The following is a 15,189-nucleotide window of genomic DNA, read 5'->3' as shown; positions in this document are numbered from 1 at the left end:
ATGGAGGTCTTTTTGTTCCGGCGACAACAACTTGGGCACGAATTTTGCAGACACTCAGTGCATGTCCAAATCATCATGCAAAATTCCATGTGCAGAATCTTTACTCACTCCAACCTCTTGGGCAATCTCCTGCATGGTCAAATGATGATCTCCCATCACCAAATTTTGCACCCTCTCAACAACAGCTGCACTCTGAGCAGTTTGGGGCCTGCCACAACACTGGTCACTCTCCGCTGATGTGCAGCCATTTTTGAATCAGTTGAACCACTCCTTAATTTGTGTTACACCCAAACCTTCTCCAAACATCTGCTGAATCTTATGAATTGTTTCACTTTGAGAATCACGAAGCTTTTGACAAAATTTGATGCAGTATTTTTGCTCAACACGTTCAGTCATCTTGAGAGAATCGGTAACCCGACGAACACACTGTGTAGCACCTCACTCAGTGACCGACAGGCAGCGACTGACACAATGGAAGGTGGGAAGAAAATTCACACATGCACATAAAGTTCTCTACCTTTATTGTGTACAGTGGCACCACTCTATCATCTCTATTTTGCGTGGGAAAGTCAAAGGTCGGATACTTTTTAGACAGACCTCGTATATTATAATAAAAATGCACCTCACATGAAAATGAAGTGTAAATAAATACCTCCAATTCTTCCAAAGCCAGTCAGAAGACCAGGACAAAATAGAAAGCTGAAGAACAGTGAGTGTGTTGGAAGCATTGTGCATGGTGAGTGCACGAAAATCATTCAGTACCCAGCACATGGTGAGCGGTGCAACAATGCAGCACATGAGGTGTGACTGCCCGTGTTGTGCATAGCAGTCAAAGGGTTAACTTATGCAGGTGTAACAAAAATGTAGGTACAAATTGCAAGACACATTCCTCACACATAGGTGTACAAATTATGTTATATGAACATGGATGTTACAACTCACTTTCTCTGATGAGTCTCAGTGAGATCAGATTGTAAATGTCCACAATCAGCATGTATGGGTAGACATCAATCTGCTCATAACTGTTGAAGCAAGTCATTAACAAAGATTTTTTGTCCATGTTTGAGCCAGCATTGTTGGTGACTGTTTGGTAGGGGCTCACTTTCTTCCACCCTGGCTCTACAGACAAAGTCAACTTAATTTCATAGAGAATATTCTACCTGATCTGTCAGCAAATGTGCCTTTAACTGTGCAACAAAGCATATACATAATGCAAAATGGAGCATTCCCTCATTTAATTTCAATATCCATCAGTTTCTAAATATTAGATTTGATGACAGATGAATAGGTAGAGAGAGACCAATTGCCTGGCCTCCACATTCTCCAGATCTAAACCCATTGGACTTTCATTTGTGAAGCATTTGAAAGCTCTTGTGTACGGAACCCCAGTACAAGATGTTCACAGTCTCCATGCCTGTATTATGAAAGGCTCTGAAACCATATGTAGTACACCAGGGATACATCAGTGCATCTGAGATTCACTGTGACAGCAAATTGATACATGTATCAATGCCCATGGAGGGCATACTGAACATCACCTGTGAGAAAGAGTTGCATGTGGTATGCTGGTGCATTCTGTTTGTGTGTACCATATTTCTTGTGATTTCTGAGTTGGAGAAAATGAGTTGCAACATGGAAACAAAGTATCTCCAGACCCACATTCATATAAAATAATTTCCTCATCTATGAGGTGAGGAATGTGTCCTGCAATTTTTGCCATGCATTTTTGTTACACCCTGTATATTGGACATTCATATATTGCCAAACAGCGCTCCTTCAAGTCAGAAAGACAAACAGACCTGGAAATGGCCAGCTTAATCAACCAAATCTGATCATGAAATAGGTATGAGAAGTGCTGTTCTTGGTGTAGGTCAAAAATAGTTAGTGAGTGGAGTGTGACACAAAGAGCCAGTTGTGAAACTGGAGAGAAGTTTATGTTTCTCTGAGATGTGAGTTGGACTAGATGCATTAAAAGGTGTCTAGCCTTAGATGTGTGCCTTTTCATCCCTCAGTGATTGGACTTAGGAAAAGTACAAACAAACCCTTTGGATATAGAAAAGTACAGCTGTACTGTTCAGTTATCCTGGAACTATATGCAGTGAGAGGATAATATGTAAAAAAGAGTGGCATGTTTTACACTGAAACCTTGACTATAACATTCATCTGGAGAGTTACACTGCTTGCCAAGAGAAATTTCCATCATTGATTCAGAATGCATGTATGATTCAGAAATTCTTCCTGGTCTGCTTAAAGAAATGTTACAGTATAGATGAACAATAATGAGAGTATAGGGCTCAATCTCTCATCAGTGCTTATGAGAAGCCTTGAAATAAAATGAAACAATAATATAGGTTACAAGTGTACACAATATGCACTTTAATGAATCCTTCTTTATTTATCACAATCTACTTACCCACATCCCAACAAATGAGCACAACACAGGCACATTTTCACACCTAGACAATAATACAAAGAAGAGACAAATGATAATAAAACAAAAGATGTAACTTACAATATAACATTTAACTTTTTGGTTGTTGACTACTGCATTCATGTCATTAGCTCCCCCATCCCCACCCCACCCCCCTCCATCCCATTTTGGAGACTATGCTCAAACAGACAGGACACTGTCACTCTGGGAACCTACAGTGCCCTGGACCTCATGGTAAATGCATTTGATACAACAGCCAAAATGGGTCTGAGGAGTTGAAGGAGAAGGGATATCTGGCACAAGAGGCTGAGGAAGATTGGTCAGAGAATCTACATGTTGGGGGAGGGGGGGGGGGCTGTGGTAACTCAGTAAACACCAGTTTCAGGAGGTCAACTGAGACTGTAACATGTTTTCCATTCTTATCAACTATGAAGATCTTGATGTTATGGGAAATCACAGTGCACGGTCCTAAATAAATAGGAGCCAATGGGGGCCTGATGGTGTCATCCCTGATCTATACCTAAGGGAAGCAAAGAGGTCTTTGGGGAGAAAGAATGCTTGAGAACCATGCCACAATGGTGGAGGAAGCTGTAGCTGTTGCATTGCAGCCTGTAGCTGATGCACAAATTGGTCATAGTCACTTGTTCCCATGTCCCTCAAAGGGGATGAAGCAAAATATTCACTGGGTACCTTCAATGTTTCACCGTAGACTAACTGCACTGAAGAACTCCCAACGCTATAGAGTCCAAAAAAAACAACAGGCAAGGCAACTGTTCACACCCCATAGTGGCATGCCAAGGCACCCTTCGGAGTCCAGATTATACGTTCTGCCATCCCATTACTACAGGGATGGTAGATCATAGTTTGCAGGTACTTGCAACCTGTCATACATAGAAATTCATTAAATCATTGGGAATCAAACTGACAGTCTTTGACAGATGTAATTACTGTAGGAATAACAAACAGAGCAAACCATGTGGAGATGATAGCTCAAATAATAGTGCAAGCAGAAATGTCAGATACTGGGTACACCTCCGGCCACCTTAAAAACCTGTCAATTAAGGTGACAACATAGCAAAACCCCTCTGAGCAAGAAAGGGGTACTACAGCATCAACATGAATGTGGGGAAAGCGACCTATCAGGGTGGGTAATGCATCCATGGGAGAGGTCGTCTGGCAATCAGTTTAGTTTTTCTGACATGGTATGCAATTACACGCCCAGTGCTGGCAATCTTTCCACATTCCCTGCTGCACCATTTTGGAGGCCACAAACTTAGCAGAAGCACTGACACCAGGATTGGACAAGGCATGCAAAATGTCAAAGATGCTGCATCTCCAATGTAACAGAATAAACGGGTGCAAAACATTCAGCGAAGTGTCACATCGTAGACAGGATTGGGAACCCTGTTCTGGCACACATTCAAGTTTCAGACTAGTGGATGCAGGACAGAGCTGATGCTGTTGTAAAAATGAATCTGTGCAGACTATACATGCGAAAGGTGCACAATAGTGTGATAATCAATTCGTGACAATTTTGTTGGACCCAGAGATGTGGCTCACATCAGTGGAGTATTCGGTAATAAATCACATGTAAAAGATTTGATGTTGGGAGTTCAAATCAGACACCTGCTGAAAAAGTGAAGTTAAGGGTTTGTGGTCTGTGTAAATTTTGAATTTCATGCTTTCGAGGTACTGTCAAAAATGTTTGATAGAGAGATATATAGCAAGTACTCTCTGAAAAATGCACTAAAGTTTTTTTGCTGTGTAGATAGACATTTTGAAAAGAAAGTCAGTGGCTGACACACTCCTGATACCAACTCTTGGAGTACTGCTTCCACAGCCGATTTCCTGGCACCAATAAAAAGATCCACCTGTGTACCAGAAATTGGGTGAACCAATAAGACAGCCTTTGCTAAAGACAATTTCACAGACTTGAAAGCCTCCTCAGTTGGACCTGTCCTGGGGAGTTTTCTGACACCAGAAGTACGTTGGCCCTTTAGCATATCACTGATAGGTTTTTTTAACATTTGCAGACTTTGGCAGGTGTTGCTGGCAACCATTGACCATACCTACAAACCACCATAACTCTTTGAATATCACAGAAAGGGACATCTGCAAAATATCTTAGACCCACTGAGGAGTAGGAGAAATACCTTCTCTTGACACAAGGTAGCCCAAGAATTGTACTTTGTCCTTAGCAAACACACACTTGTCCTTGTTAATTGTGATGCCATATGCATCAAGCTGACATATTGTGAGATGATGATTTACAACCTGGCTCACTCACAATGATATTTGTGACTGCATAAAGTCATAGTCTTGTTGACCCACAATACAAATACATGCAATTGCATGATTACGGCTAATGATGATAGCTTTTATTGCATATTCACTGCTTTTTATGTTTTGGATGATCTGAAGAAAGCAACCAAAACTAGTTATCATGCTGTAATTGTTTAAGGAAAAAGAGTTTGTGATCTAGGCATTAAAAAAAATTTTTAATCAAAAATTTTTGATTTCATGTATTTCTACTACAACTGAGTCCTTAGGAAGCTGATAAATTTTTATTTGAGAGAAAGAAAATGATGTGACTGTAAATTTTTATAACAGCACTTGTAGAATTAGGATATGACCTACCAGTAAAATGTAACATAATGCATTCTTTATTTTAAGGTTGTAAATATTCCAATCAGTAATATGTTGAGATATGCAATGCCACAATGTATATTGTCACTCTACTGATGCCTGTAATGTCTTGGACCTCTTAGGTCTTTACAGTAATAAAATTAGATTCAATTCTGTCATCTACCATGAGGCAGTCTGATGTCTTATGTATCTTTCAACGACAATTCATAGAGGTGTTGGATGTCTTCCTGAAGGAAGACCAGTTTGCTCATTGATTAAAGTTGCTCAGGCCATGGATAAACCACATAATGGAGACTAGAATCAAGTGAAACAGATATCCTGATATCGGAACTGCACATCCATTTATGTATTATTTATGAGAGAGATGATTTGAGAATTTACAGTGATGCTGATTTGGCAGATGACAAGTGGAGAAGCCAGTCAACAACCAGCACTGCGGCAAGGTAGGCCTACACTGGTGGGGAAATATTACTGACAAGTCAGTTGCAGAAGCTAATGACCACCTTTACAACTGAAGTAGAAATTATTTCAGCAAACGCAGGGGGCAAAAAATTAATTTGATCATGTTGTTTACAGTCTGAATAGGTTAAAATGCCAGAACTTCCCCCAACACTTTACATTTACAAAGTTGATGCATTAAGACTAGTAAAAAATGTTGAATATCAATGACAGTCAAAACATATAGAGGTCCAACATGTCTATATTTCTAAAATATTTCTAAACTGCAAAATTATGTTGAAACATATCAATGCAAAAAATCAGTTGGCTGATCTTCTGACAAAGATCATGAAACACATTCAGTTTAGTTTGCTACATAGAGAGACTGATGTGCAGAAAATGAGGCAGGATTCCTTCACTTTTTATCTGGTCAATTTTCCATTTGGAGAAAATGTTGTCATAAAATGAAAAGTTGTTGAGGATTCACTGTAACTGTTGTGTCATTCCACAGTGATGTGAAGTATTCTTGATTTTATAAAAACTCTTTGTAATTCATTTGACATTGAATCATTTGTATTCTATGAACAAATCATTCTTAAATAACACTGAGTTGGTTGAATTTAATATTTCAATAATGACATCTCTCTTTCTACAATAAAAACCTTTGATTTCAGACATTAGCCAACCACTTTTTCAATTTCTTTTCCAATTTGACATAAAACTCCTAAAATGAAAAGTACATTTGAAGTACTATAACATCATATGTAAGGAAAGATTTCATGTTCAGATTGACTGCACTTTCAAATTTTTTCTGGCATATTTATGCAATTTTTTTTTGCTTGTAGACAATCCTTACCAACTAATCCAGAGACAATAATGCCATTTATTTGCAGAAAAGTCATTGCCACTGTGAAGTAACCACAAATACTACTCCCAGTATCACTCATTGTCACAAATGGCCTTGAAAGACGAAACTACATACTTTGCAAGGCCATCAACTAACTCTCACTAACCTCTGAGATGAGGGGTATCCTGTCCAAAATCCTACACTCATCTCAAAAGTAGTATTCAATCCTGCACCCAGTCAATAAAACATTTATGGTAATCCCCATTCCACCCCTACCCTCAGCCCTGCATCCCACAAACCAGTCCCCTCAGGATGACCAGAAGATACAAGGCCTGTCCCTCAGATCCATTCACCACTTACCACTACAATCCAGTCATAGTCATTTCCTATCTAATCGGTGTTACAGCCATGTATGAAAGCAGCTGCATTGTACATTAGGTATTATGCTGTTGCTGTGTAGTTCTCTATGTGAGTATGACAAATAACAAGTTGTCTACCCACAGGAATGGTCAGTGCTGAACTGTGGCAAACAGGAAACTTGAGTACCACTTAGTGAACAGGATTGACACCACAACACTAATGACTTCATCCTGTCTTCAGTGCCAGCTCCTCCAAACTGTACAGGCACAAATTGTCCCTCAAAACATTCCTCCATTATCACTATCCCTGTGGCTGAAATCTCTTTAATCCCCATCCCTTACTTGTGCTCTTCCTACTTAGTTACTCTTACACTTGGCATGTACTTTTTTTCTGTGTGCACAACTATCAATTCCATGAGCATGTGGCATGTAGTGTATGAGCCTGAAGCTCCACTCCCACTTAACGACATCAGTCAGTCACAAAGCATAACTGAACTGTATCACTTATAGAGGAATGCCTGATTGTAAACTGCTGCATACATTGGTGAAGATTTATAAAGGTAGCCCTTAATTATGTCCTGGACTCATTCTAACTCAAAAATTGGTGGAACATGTTGACAGAAGAATAAAGTCTACATAATCATGCAATAATTCTGGAGTGTCATAAATTTAAGACATTTCATTTATGGACCTTTACTACTCATTGACAATGTTCTTAAGTTCTTATATTAGCTAATTCAAGAGAGATTATCTATGATTACTCACACATTAACTTAGGAAAATGACCAGGTACAGCTATATCCTCCATCTCAGATGCTTCATTTGTTTTCCCACGCAGCATGTCTAAAATATAGCACATATAGTAAATAAACAAGAAAACATTACACTCCAAGATTTTATTTTAATCTATAGAAATATTATACGATCATTTACATACCTTGATTTCAATCTGAATTACTCTGACTTGTCTTACTGAATCCAAGTTATGTACTTCTCATACCAGACAGATCATACATATAGTGCTGTATTAATATACACTCATGTTCAGAAAAAAAATACAGAACACCTTGAATGACTAGAGGTACAAAGTTCATATTCACAAGACAAGTAAATTAATATGTTCTGTAGAAATTATTAGTATTTGAATCATAGCAGCCTGTGGGTTCGAGGTTAACATCGATATCGTGAGACACCACCATCTATGGATAAAATGTGACTGCAACTCTCATTGTCACTATAAACTGAAGGTAATGGATAAGTACAACTTGAGCAGTCATGCAGGATGCCTCAAAGATGCATGCACAAACTGTACTGTCAGATTAGTGAGTTTGAAAGAGGGCATTTTGTTGGCATGAGAGAATGTGATCCATCCAGCCAGGAAATTGCTGCTCACATGGGACAAAGTGTTTTGGCAGTGCAATGGATGTGTGTAGATTGGTTCACAGAAGGCCACAGAACACAATGAGATGGGTGTCAGGTCGCAACACCCAGACCACCCTCATCCCCCCACCCCACCAAGAAGATTGACACCTCATCCGAATGGCATTGCAGGACAGATCTGTATCCTCCTCAGCTCTAGTGGAACAGTGGAATACATCATACACCATCAGGGATGACAGTCCATCTCTGTTTGTTATGGCATGGTTACATGCGTGTCGTCCACTTCTCCACCTACCTTTGACAATGTGGAGAAACATGCTAGATGGTAGATGGCAATGGTGTATGGAACGACATTACTGGGGACAATAATGGCATCAGACAGTGTTTTAGGATGAATCCAGGTTCCATTTATTTGAAACTGATGGGCTCATTTTGGTTCGCCACAAACACGGGACTGCTGTGGAAGTGGAAGCAAATCCATGTCAGAGAATCAAGAAACTGCCAAACCCTCTTAACCAACATTGGTCAACAAGTCAAGAACATTTGCAGCAGATTGATAAAGACAAACAAAGCTAAATAATTCGCAACATGCAACTTACTGCTTCAGAGATGTAATACTGAAGTATTTTCACAAGTTATTTTCCATACCTTCCTGTGCCACACAAACTTGTACCTCATCCTACCAAACCCTTCCCACCTCACACTCCCTCTCCTCTCTTATTCCAGTTTGCATGTACTAATTTCACTGATCTAACCAATCTGCTGTCCCTCTTCTTCAACTTATCCACCCACAGATCTGCTACCATCATTACAATCTTTTATTTTTTATATATTTATTTATTTATTAGATCTCTTTATGTTTTCATGTCGATTTCAGTTGGTTTTCGCCTTTCACTATCGGGCTAATCCCAATTTTCATCTTATTTCCCCATATTTCATCCATTTCATCCTTTTCATGATTTTTCCCACAATTTTTGTGTATTTTTGTGAATTTTTTGCATGTATTTCAATATTATTTATGTATTTTTACACGTTTTTATCCTCTACCATGGATCAGTGCTCCTTCCATCTGTTTCAATACAGAAAAGTTTCTGTCGTCCTACCCAGAACCCAGTCCCAGATCATGTTCCTGTGTTGTTGCTTGTCACATGGAATCCCCCCAAATGGCCTTACCATCAAATTATCCATCTCTGGATGCAATCCCTCCTTCCACAATGACCCATATCTGTTCAGATTCTACCAGTCCTTAATTCTCATCAACACAGTCCTGCAAAACCATGTTAATCAAGCCCAAACAATGTTGCAATACCTCCTCTGCATCCACAAAATTCTCCTGCTATCCAATCCCAAATCTCTGGATTCCATACCACACACTCAAACTCTTGCCCTCTAGGAACTACAGCAGCATGCACAATGCCACCTCAAAAAACTCTCCACTGTGTTCACTTCCTACTCTGACCTTGGACTACCACAATCCACCACCCACACAACAACCTCCAAAACTCCCCCACATTCCAGTCATAGCTGACAAACCCTGCCTCACAGACATACTATGCTTACCCCACCCTCAAAAACTCTCTCCCACCACCATACAGATTCCAGTAACATAAAAAGACCCAAAATGCCATCATGAACCTTTCCTCCCAAAGCCTTGGCCCCACAGATGTATTAAGTCATTTCTGGAGGCCTCCCCTTTTACCCTACTCCGAAATTCAATCATGCAGGACTTGTTAAAAACCTTCTCTCCTTCTCCCAATCCCTACAGTGGAAACACTTTTTTGCCATCAACTCTACCAATCAGACTCACCCAAAGACCAATGCTGCACCCTGCCTGACTCAGTTCACTCATCCATCCAACTGAGATCCACTAACACACACTGACACCAACCCCCCCCCCCCCCCCCAAACATCATCCCCTGTTAATGTTCCAGAATTTCTTAACCTCAAACATTGCCTCACCCTCTTTCCCCAAATCCTTGAACATGCAAGCTTACCTTACATCTACAATCCACCACCTAAAAGCTGATCCCAACCTCAAAATCCTACCTGCTGACAAAGGCTTCAGCACTGTTGTTTTAAACTGCAATGATTTTTGGGCAGAAGGACTCCTGCAGCTGTCAGATTCATCCACGTACAAACCCTGTCATGATGACCCCATTCCAGGAATCCAGCTGGATCTCCAGTCACTTCTGAAACCCTTGGAACCATCCCAGGACCTCTTCCTGGGGTCCAGTTCTCTCCTCACACCTACCACTCCCTGTCCTCCTACTTTCTAGATGCTTCCTAAAGTCCATGAACCCAGCCACCCAGGACACCCTGTTGTGACATCCACTTGTACTGTTCAGTTTTAAATTGAGCAGTTGTTTTAATAAATGTACTGAGGGTGACTAAATTGAATATTTGTTGTTACTATGGTCTAGCACCTTATGGCGCCAAACACAACCCGGCTCCCTACCACTACACAGTGATTATCTATGTGTAATATACTTTCACCTTCTCCAATGAGTTATTTTATAATGCCTGCTTGTATGGGCAAATTTTCCTTCCATTGTTAATGTATTAACATTATAAAAAGAGTTTCCAGTTTACCATGTTGAGAACATTTGTGGTTATGAATTTATAAATCGATGCCTCACTAATAGAAATTCCAAGATCGATACAATAAACAAAAATGTAGTTTGTTAATCATTCACCAGTAGTTTATTGATGATTCATGCATAACAATATACAACAATACAGAGACAGCTTTAGCTTTGAAACTACTGCTCTATTTCTAACTGCAGTGAGACTGACTTTGTATGGGGCTGCTCAGTCTGAGGGGAAAGTTATGTGACAATTTGGACGAAGGTAGTCATGTTATTTGTTACTTGCTGAGGAAGTAACATGTACTCTTGTTCCAAATAACAATGTCATCCAAGTTAAGATCTTAATTACTCACCCCTGTTTCTATTCACAAAACCCTTTTACTGTGTGGCAGTACTTTCCTGCATCTTATTTCTGAGATGGAAACTGCTGCCCCCCAAAAGCTTGAAGAACATTCCCAACCACACCTGAGGGAGCTATCATAGCTCTTCATGTTTCAGTCCTGTATGTGAGTATCTCCAGCCAGCAAATAACCTATCAGTCCCCTCCAAAATCCTCCATCACCTCACTCAGCAGTCCCATTCTCACCCCTATATATTGCTTTGCCAATCTACTCTACCTTCTTCAGCCCCTGAAACCTCTTTCATGCCTTGTAAGTTACAATGATCTGAATATCCAACACTCTCATCAATTTAGCTTTCTAAAATTCGCCCCCTACAGAAGATTCAGTTCTCTCAACAGGCCCTAGCGCAAAACCTGATTTAACCAAACTGGACTAGTGAAAGATCTATTTTTCCTTACTTGTTCCTATGAGTAGAAGGAATTCTTTGCTTCCCGTATTACTGACCACAGACAGCTGAAAGAGCACAAAGAACATTGTTCTGAATTGTTCCCACTTGCCTTAAAAATTGTCCAAAATCCCTCCCAAACAGTCACACTCTGACAACTATGCAAGGATTTCTCACCCCCAGTCTGGCTTCTACTTTATTCCCTAAGTTTCTCCTAACTATTCCAACATCACAGCTACAGAATAAACAGTTGTTCATGACCTTGAAACCAATATTTAGCTTATCATTCTTCCAAAACACAATGTTTGTGACTCTGGTCTTGGACTTCGGTGAGTCTGTCTCTTACTGAGGATATCTGAAAACTACCCACCACATCACTTAGCAAACCTCTACATTTTCACAGCTTTCACCAATCCCATATTTCAAAAATACCATCTCTAGGGCCTTACTGCCCATGAGAGTCATTCGCAATGGGACGTAGGAGTTTGTCAAATATGACACTACATTTGCCAGAGCTTTGCGAACAGTCCAGAAACAGCTTTCTGTGACACCAACAAAGATACCATCAGCGTGAACCAGTCCCTTAACAGTACACCTCGTATCACTCAACGGTATTCAGGCCTTGAAAAGCTCAAGCACATACTGTGTCATGACTTCCTATTTCAACTCTTTTCTTAATCTTTCTTCACACAGGTCATTCACCTGTGGTCAACACAAATGGAACACAAAATAAGAAGATTCACATGTGAAAGAAGCCATGTAATATATTGCAGTAAATATCAATGAAGGGATAAAAACTAACTAACTGTTTACGAACCAACAAACAGTGGCTAACTGCAAACTCAAGCACCTAGTTTCTCAACATGCTCTACACCACAAATCTATGATTTCAAGAGTTTGATGAGTGCAGTGGTGCAGTCATTTGAGAGGACAATGGTTCAAATCCCTGTCCAGACACCCAAATCTAGGTTTTCCATAATTTCCCTAAATTGCTTCAGACAAATGTCTGGATGGTGCCTTCAAAAATGGCATGGCCAATTTCCTATGCCTTTTGTATATTGAGCTTCTACTCCTTCTCCAGTGACTATACAGTTGAAAGAACATTAAACTCTGATCTTCATTCCTTTTTCTCAGCAGCTACTTCAGTGCCCATGCCATTTTGATGCTTCTCCTAGCAACAGCTCCCCTGAAATACGTAAGTAAGAACTATTCCTCCAGTATACCCTCCATTCTGAGAATCCCTTTGGTCCCAATCCTCTATATGTCCCTTTTCACACTTTTTACCTTATCCTTACTTTTTCTCTCTTGTCATTTTCTACACCATTCCTCCCCTGCCCAAGTCCTTCACTTATCTTTCCCTTTCATTCTTTCCTCCCTCTCTCACTCTGTCTCTACTTCTTTTTCAGTTTTGTCATTATTTTTTCAGTCGTTATTTTGCTATGGTTGCTGAGAACCACCTGTCTCTCACTCTATCATGTCTCTCATTGACTGCCGAGTCACTCATAAACAGTCAGTGTTACCACAGCTTCAGAAGATTATGTTTGGCTGTCTGTTTGATTATGTGTTTGTGTGGAACATTTAAATTAGACAAAAACCTGAAGGCTAGTAATCTCTCAGTGAAGACACATGTTTCTAAGTCACTCAGCTATGAATGAATGATTGTGTTTCTTTATTTTTGTTTATGAAATCTATGTTAGAAATAGTTGTTAAAGTTTAAGCTCACCATCTGTCAGAATTGAGGTTAATTTGGATATATTAAGGCAATAACTGAAAATTCTGAGAAAGAGGATGCTCTCCAAATCTATAATAAACAACAGTACTGAAGAGGTCTTTGATAAGCATATATTTTAATTGTATTTTTCAGCCTCATATCACAAATAGGTATTATGCTTTGTTTCAATTACTTGGCAAGTAGTCTAAGGTGATTTTCACCAGTCTGATGATAACTTGTTAAGAGATTAAAACTGTTTATAACACTGTTTATGTCACTACAGACTGAAATATACATTAAAAGAATTTTGTTTACAAGATGGTCACTGGGTTCCCCTAATGCACTATATCTAGTCTCTGATATGCACAATGGTGATATTTGCTTTTAAGACTTTTATAGTACTTTACTTGACCACTATATTATTGTGTCCCTCTAAAAAAGCCTAATCCATTGCAAACCTTCAATAACAAAAGAGCATTCTTGATTAAATTTTAAGGTTCCATTTATAATTCAGACTGTACCATTTGTAACAGCATAAATTTTCAATGAAATTGCTTACCTTTGTAGATATTGTGTCCATTTGCAAGGGCAAGAACACCAAACTCACTGAAGGAAGCCACCAGTAGCAGCCAACCAGAGAGAAACTGCAATAGCAGCATTCTTATTTCTGTAAGGAATTAAAAATTGATATGCTCTTGAATGCATTATATACAACCAGTTAATTAATAAAAAGATATACCAGTGATAAAGTAAGCAGTTAGTAAGAGATTATTGTGTTTTAATGTTTTATGAGGTGCCTGGATAGTGCCACTAAAGACTGTATTTCAAGAGATTAATATGAGAAGAATGACATTTTTAACAAAATAAACTGGGTCCTTTCATAATGAAATCTTTAGTTTACCAAATTTATCCCCATTTTCATCACCATGAGTTAAATTTCTGAATATGGTGCAACATCTCAGTAGCATAGATACTGGTTACAGCAGATCTTGATGCAGTATATATTTATGCAGTTTATATTAATAAAAATAACTATATCTGTGTATGTACACTCCGTGTCTCCTCCTAAACCACTGGATTGAATTCAACCAAACAAAGTACATGAATCACTTACTATCTGTAAAGAAGCTCTGTTGGGATAAGAACCACCTATCTCCCACAGAGATGAAGTCAGAGCTGTACCATGGTGATCCAGCACCCCTGATAAAACTGACAAAGCTGCCTCCATCCCCTCCCTCCTGCTGTAAAATTGAGTTTCCGCTATTTTTCTAAACAGATTTAACCAATATTATCCTTTTGTAAGTAGGTTTAATACAAATGGTGAAACTGACTGCCCTGTGAGATTTGATACAACAACTACACTAGTTTAGTGTGTGTCAGAATTTCAGTCACATTAGAATAACAACAAAATACCTTATACCTAAGCAAGGCCTGCTTTTTATGGTCTAATGACACTGGATGCTTGAGCAATGTAGCTGATGACCAGTGAGCACTATCTGATTACATGAGGGTTCAACTAGATGAACATAGTGTAGGTATCTATAGACACAATGGCTAACAACTCTAGTAATATTAGAGGGAAGTGCTCTAATCTGCCGGCCGCTGGTGGCCGAGCGGTTCTGGCGCTACAGTCTGGAACCGCGCGACCGCTACAGTCGCAGGTTCGAATCCTGCCTCAGGCATGAATGTGTGTGTTGTCCTTAGGTTAGTTAGGTTTAAGTAGTTCTAAGTTCTATGGGACTTATGACCTCAGCAGTTGAGTCCCATAGTGCTCAGAGCCATTTGAACCATTTTTTTTTTTTTTTTGCTCTAATCTAGACTCCCCCCCCCCTCCACCACCCACCACCCCCACCACCACCATCCTCCTACAGCTTGCCCTGAATTCTCCTGAACTTTAGTGGGACCAAATGTAAATAGCAGTTTAGGCTTCTGCCACTCTTTAGCAGCATGCACAAGTCAGGTCCCCTGCTCCACTTGTTGCTTATCAGTGTGCCACTACATGTTTT

General features: G+C 39.6%; 1 protein-coding gene across 6 annotated transcripts in view; it reads right to left on the bottom strand.

The window, feature by feature from the left end:
* LOC126194660 (uncharacterized) overlaps positions 1–13,845 on the bottom strand; it is a 118,599-nt gene extending 104,754 nt beyond the window's left edge. For all 6 annotated transcript variants that reach the window (XM_049932859.1, XM_049932858.1, XM_049932854.1 and 3 more), the window contains exons 1-2: positions 13,743–13,845; positions 7,487–7,564 (exon numbers count right to left, since the gene is read on the bottom strand). In XM_049932859.1, the coding sequence (XP_049788816.1) occupies positions 7,487–7,564; positions 13,743–13,842 (178 nt within the window). In that variant the 5' untranslated portion in view covers positions 13,843–13,845. The remainder of the gene's footprint in view (positions 1–7,486; positions 7,565–13,742) is intronic.
* Positions 13,846–15,189: the final 1,344 nt, after the last annotated feature.

The sequence above is a fragment of the Schistocerca nitens genome, chromosome 7 (genome assembly GCF_023898315.1).
Source record: "Schistocerca nitens isolate TAMUIC-IGC-003100 chromosome 7, iqSchNite1.1, whole genome shotgun sequence".
Lineage (NCBI taxonomy): Eukaryota > Metazoa > Arthropoda > Insecta > Orthoptera > Acrididae > Schistocerca > Schistocerca nitens.
The sequence above is the reverse complement of the archived record's forward strand: the minus strand, read 5'-3'. Positions and strand labels throughout refer to the sequence as shown.